This window comes from Hyla sarda, chromosome 3 (genome assembly GCF_029499605.1).
Source record: "Hyla sarda isolate aHylSar1 chromosome 3, aHylSar1.hap1, whole genome shotgun sequence".
Classification (NCBI taxonomy): domain Eukaryota; kingdom Metazoa; phylum Chordata; class Amphibia; order Anura; family Hylidae; genus Hyla; species Hyla sarda.
This window is the reverse complement of record NC_079191.1, coordinates 142,770,682-142,777,303: the sequence shown is the minus strand read 5'-3', so window position 1 is coordinate 142,777,303 and position 6,622 is coordinate 142,770,682. Positions and strand designations below refer to the sequence as shown.

General features: G+C 38.8%; 1 protein-coding gene across 1 annotated transcript in view; it reads left to right on the top strand.

Annotated features, from left to right (window-relative positions):
- The first annotated feature begins 273 nt into the window (after nucleotides 1-273).
- SLC2A2 (solute carrier family 2 member 2) overlaps nucleotides 274-6,622 on the top strand; it is a 76,063-nt gene continuing 69,714 nt past the window's right edge. The window contains exon 1 of the mRNA XM_056565170.1: nucleotides 274-320. Within this exon, the coding sequence (XP_056421145.1) occupies nucleotides 294-320 (27 nt within the window). The 5' untranslated portion in view covers nucleotides 274-293. The remainder of the gene's footprint in view (nucleotides 321-6,622) is intronic.

Sequence of the window (6,622 nt, the reverse complement as noted above, 5' to 3'; positions counted from 1 at the left end):
ATCATTATGATTAAATAGCATTGCCTCAGTTCAGTTGTACATTACAATAAAGGTTATTCATGTAAATATCTGACATTGTCAAATTTTACTAAATACAGACACTTGATTTTTCCTTTGTAAAATCCAGGACAGTCTTCTTTGATTGTAAGCAGGGCCCTTTGACCCCAGGGTGTTTCACAACTTGTTTTTTTTAACAACTCCCCCTCCCCTAAGACTTCCCTCTGAGTTACCTGTATATAACTACAGGTCACTGACAGTATTCAGTCTCTTGGAGCTCACTGGACTAGGCAACAATGGACAGGAAACCGCAAAACCAGAAGGTATTGTTCCTTTCTATATATTACTGTAAAAAGATAAATGTAAAGGGAATGAATATTCTTAGATCCATATTATGTATCTATATTATGTATCTTGGGAAATCTGTTGAATTTGGTTCCTAAGCAGCACTTGTTACTGTGGTGCTTTAATAATTTACTGTCCTCTCTGTAAATATAAAGCTCATACACCATAGTACATGTGTGGGAAAAAATGCATAAATGTTGAATAGACAAACATCAGCAATGACACAATTTAGCAATGTGTTTATTTGATGTATTGTTTAACGTGCATTATCGGGAAAGGCTGCAGAATTTGTACTTTAGCCATCCTGTGCTTGATTTACTATTATGTTATATAGGGTGGAAACTTGTAAGGAATATTCAATCACTATATCATAAATATTTGTACCCTAATAAAGTAAACGTATTGTCATCCTTATCATCCTCATCATCTACCTGCAGCGGAATAGCTTTTCATGAATCCCTCTGTTTGGTTGCCATGCAAAATATGACGCCGTAGGTGGCTCTGCTTTATTACCAGCACATCTGACAGCAACTATTAAGCTCTAAAGCAATTTAGTTCCAAAGGACAATAAACAAGACAATGGAGTCATTCTGTTGTCATTCTCCAGTAAACTAAGCACTTTGTATCTGCTATAGACATTTATATTAGTTGTGTAATGGTAATAACATCTAAAGATAGGGAAATTAAAAAGACTCCAGATAATGGTGTTACACATTTGCATTTTCACACATGCAGCACAGTGTTTACACATGCACATTTATATGTGTACAGTATATCTGCAATGGAAATCCCTCCAGATTACATAGATTACTATACAATGAAAGTAAACTAAGCATTGTTTCTCTATCTCTCTATCTATCTCTCTATCTATCTCTCTATCTCTATATCTATCTATCTCTCTCTTTCTCTCTCTCTCTCTATCTTTTCACTTCCAAAGGCCAAAATGAATGAGCTTTACACAAGTGTCCAAATTCACAAACCCTTTAAATATGGTGACAAAAAACATTAGAGGTTAAAAATCTATTTACCAATGTGACAGAAGTGATCACTTAATTTAAACGGGTACTCCGGCGCTAAGGCATCCTATCCCCTATCCAAAGGATAGGAGATAAGATATCTGATCGCGGGGGTCCCGCCGCTGGGGACCCCGGCAATCTCTCATGCAGCACCCACCATCACAAGGGGGCGGAGTCGTGACATCATGATACTCCGGCCCCGTGGTCGTGTGTCTTCAGACACAGAGCGAACATCCTTTTGTGCAGCTGAGACAAGTGGGTACTGCATGAGAGATTGCGGGGGTCCCCAGCGGCGGGACCCCCGCGATCAGACATCTTATCCCCTATCCATTGGATATGGGATAAGATGTCTTAGGGCCGGAGTACCCCTTTAAGGAAGAATCCTTCAGACACATAGGAGAGAAGCACCTGTATAACACTAACCTCTGCTCTGAACAGCTGCCAGGCCCTCTGCTACAAGTACATATTTTTCTGGGATAAGCACTATTTCTAATGACACAACAAGTTAGCAGGTTTATGACCTGGCTGACTTCCACATGTAAGGCTTATTACTGCTCTCTCCAGGAGGCTTGTAATTCAGTGTAATTCATTCTAATCATTGATAAACAGTTTTATATATATTGTATATATAATTTATATTTAAATAAGTGTGTATTTTGCTAGTAATATGCTTTTACCTTGTTATTTGAAAACACAATATGGGCATTGAAGCTCCAAATGGTTCCCTGTACTTTTGTAAGTTAGGGAAATTCTAAATGTTTGAAGAACTGAAATGATTTTCATGAACCATCACATCCTGGTGTCAATGACAATTTTTTTTTTTAGAAAATGACGATTCTGATACTATTATTATGAAATCAATATTAATTATGATATCTATTGTAGTTCTTGTCTTGTCATTCCAACAGCACTAGTGTAATACGAAGGGAGTATGTGCTTTGTTTATTTATATTTATTGTAACATCGTTATTGAAGATAACATCATTCAAGATAATGGGGGAGATTTATCAAACCCTGTGCAGAGGAAAAGCTACCCATAGCAACCAATCCGATCGCTTATATCATTTTTCAGAGGTGTCTTTAAAAATTAAAGAAGCAATCTGATTGGTTGCTATGGGCAACTTTTCCTTTGCACAGGTTTTGATAAATCTCCCCTAATGTGTATATTGGGTAGAGAATTGGAAGCAAAGGCTTGGACAAAATATTGACACCTGTGTTGGGTACCATTACATAGTCCATGAGGAATGATCGCTTTTCATAGCATTGATAGAAAAGGAAACTTTTCTTGCACTGGTAAAAGATGATCATTATTAGTATGCTCTTGGATACATGAAAAATTAATTTTAAAAAGGTTTATTTGTTATTTACCCCTAAAGGATTATACCCAAGGCCCTACTGTGAGCCCATAGATTTTTTTTATATGACTTCATGTGCTACAAAAAAAATAAAAAAACTGAAGGCCATAACAGGATATGAAGGTTTTATCACAGATGTATACAATATGGATCTGAAATATGAGTGCATGAATGAGGCTAAATGCTGCCTAAATATTTACAAATTGCATAACAGGTAACTAGATATTACCCCACTTTGGCAAACATAAAAAAAGGCAATAGGTCTTATCAATCTGGTCTTTCTCCTTGGATTGCATTTACAAATTTTTTTTTATTAGTAATTTATTAGTAATATAGAGAGGCTTACATGGCTTAGGCTGCATTCACATCTCGTTTTTACGTTACGGGTGCCGGATCCGGCTGGGGTACGGGAGAGCCCAATTTGCCCCTCCCCCAGCTGGAACCGGCACCCGAAATGTAAAAACAAGCTGTGAATAAAAATAAAAAAAAAATAACTTCCTCTGGAGCATATGGCAGCTGATAAGTACTGGAAGGATTGAGATTTTGAAATAGAATTCATTTACAAATCTGTTTAACATTCTGGCACTAGTTGATTAAAAAAAAACATGTTTTTCACCGTAGTACCCCTTTAAGCCCTAATTTGTGAAATCCTTGACTCTATTTGCACTGTGTCCACTTTTCAAGTGGTATAAAGCATGTGTTGCTCCCAGCACAGGTATGTGCACACACAGTCTTTGTTCATACCTTTGACCCCATTACCTGATATGGTCACCTTTGTCCATAAAGAAGACTGATATAAGTAGATCAGCTTTACTTCAGAGATGTAACACTGTTATATGGAGTGACTGAACCACCATATTCATAATCCATAGAAAGATGAAGCAACCATCCACAACCATGTTATTCAACTGTGATTTATGTCACATACCAGCTATTAGCCATGAGAAATGTTAGATTTTAAAGATCATTTTCTAAGGCTGCATTCACATCTCGTTTTTACATTACGGGTGCAGGATCCGGCTGGGGGAGGGGCAAACCGGGCTCTCCTGTACCCCAGCCGGACCAGCGCTGAAATCCATTTACTTTAATGAGCCAACCGGAGTCAAACTGTGACTCCGGTTGGCTCATTTTTGACCTGGATCCGGTTTTGTGACCGGACCTAAAACCATAGTATACTACGGTTTTAGGTCCGGACAGGAAACCGCATTCTTTTTTTTTATTTTACATAGTTACATAGTTAGTACGGTCGAAAAAAGACATATGTCCATCAAGTTCAACCAGGGAATTAAGGGGTAGGGGTGTGGCGCGATATTGGGGAAGGGATGGGATTTTATATTTCTTCATAAGCATTAATGTTATTTTATTTTTTTATTTTTTTTATTCACATCTCTTTTTTGTCTTTTTTTGGTCTCTGCTGACACCTATTTCTGTCTCCGGAACTGTCCAGAGCAGGATAGGTTTCCTATGGGGATTTTCTCCTGCTCTTGGCAGTTCTTGAGACAGACAGAGGTGTCAGCAGGGAGCACTGCGGTCAGACAGAAAATAAATTTAAAAGGAAAAGAACTTCTTGTGGAGTGATTTAACGTTCTGGCACCAGTTGATTAAAAAAAATATTTTTTCACCAGAGTACCCCTTTAACCCCTTAAGGACCATGCCAATTTTCACTGTAGGACCAGAGTGTTTTTTGCACATCTGACCACTGTCAATTTATGCATTAATAACTCTGGGATGCTTTTACCTTTCATTCTGATACCGAGCTAGTTTTTTTGTGACATATTCTACTTTATGTTAGTGGTAAAATTTTGTCGATACTTGCATAATTTCTTGGTGAAAAATTCAAAAATTTGATGAAAAAATGTTACATTTTGCATTTTCATAACTTTGAAGCTCTCTGCTTGTAAGGAAAATAGACATACCAAATACATTATATGTTAATTCACAAATACAATATGTCTACTTTATGTTTGCATCATAAAGTTAACATGTTTTTACATTTGGAAGACATCAGAGGGCTTCAAAGTTCAGTAGCAATTTTCCAATTTTTCACTAAATTTTCTAAATCAGAATTTTTCATGGACCAGTTTAGGTTTGAAGTGGATTTGAAGAGCTTTCTTATTAGAAATACCCCATAAATGACCCCATTATAAAAACTGCACCCCTCAAAGTATTCAAAATGACATTCAGTAAGTGTGTTAAACCTTTAGGTGTTTCACAGGAATAGCAGCAAAGTGGAGGAGAAAAATAAAAATCTGCATTTTTTACACTCGCATGTTCTTGTAGACCCAGTTTTTGAATTTTTAAAAGGAGAAATATCCTCTCAAAATTTCAAGTGTTCAGCAGGTGCAGTAGAGGGCTCAGAAGGGAAGGAGCGTCAATGGGATTTTGGAGAGTGAGTTTTTCTGAAATGGTTTTTGGGGGCATGTCACATTTAAGAAGCCTCTATGGTGCCAGGACAGAAAAAAACAAACACACCCTATTTTGGAAACTACACCCCTCAAGGAACGGAACAAGGGGTACAGTGAGCCTTAACACCCCACATGTGTTTAATAAATGTTCATTAAAGTAGGATGTGAAAAGGAAAAATTTGATTTTGTACACTAAAATGCTGGGGTTACCCCAAATTTCTAATTTTCACAAGTGGTATTAGGAGAAAATGTCACCATAAATTTGTAAATACATTTATTTGGAGTAAGGACATACCTGCGGGTACACACCAAGTCTCGGAGGAGCAGGAGCGCAGTCAGGGGTCTTTAGCTTCTGCATAGCTGCCTATGGAGCCAGAACAGTGGGACCCCCCTCTAAAGGAGCGTTACATGGGGTAAATTACTAACAAGGGGTACAGTAGGATGTAAAATTGTAAAACAGGTTATGTTCCCAGAATGATGACCCAGAGCATAGCCAAAACTAAAAAAAAATTGCCCACCCCAAACCCTATGCTCTGAATCATCATTCTGGGAATGTGATGTGTGTGGCCATCCCTAACCTGTTGCCTCAAATGCCCGCTCAGGTGGAAAGAGAGCGCAGCGCATTTGAGGCAACATAAAAAAGTCCCTGATGATAGTGACTCAGTGACCCATTTTTGGAAACAATACCCCCAGAGTTCTTATTTAATTTTTTTTTTTTTTTTTTAATAAAAAGAGTTTTTGGGGCAATTTAGTGGTTTTATGGGGTTAAAACTTGGAATATACTCTGGACTTGGTGCATTGGGGTCAAATTATGGAAAATTAAAATGAAGAGGGAAAATGTAGTACTGCATGGAAGTGTGATACTCCCTGAAGCAATCTTTAATGCAGAGGCCCGGATGATCGGGGCAAGTGTCACATTGAGAAGTGGTGTCCTTCCGTATCCCCCTCTTGTAACACACTCTGCATCTTTTCTGGGATCGTCCCTTCTTTCCAGTGTGGGGGACTTCACCTAGAAAGTGTTGGCCTGGGACGATCCTGGCACCTATAACTCCAGTTTCTTGGGAACTCCAGCCTGCTCTTTCCCGGTCAGCAAAGATCAGGACATTTAGGACTTCTTCTTGGAACTGAAGGTATATCCCTGTGTTGCCAGCGTTCTGGTACAGTACAAAAGAGTTGTACATGGCAACCTGTACCAAGTAGACCGCAACTTTTTTGCCCCATATCCGTGTTTTCCGGAAGGCCATGTATGGCTTGAGGACTTGATCAGAGAGATCAACTCCCCCCCCCCCCCCCATATACTGATTGTTGTCCAGAATACAATCGGGCTTGAGGACCGTTGTTGTGGTACCTCACAGAGGGACAGGTGAGCTGCCGTTACCATGAATTGTTGTCAACATAAGGACATCCCTCTTATCCTTATACCTGACCAGCAACAGGTTATCATGAGTTAGGGCACGGGACTCACCCTTGGGCATAGGTGTCTGGATCAAATTTAGAGGGAGGC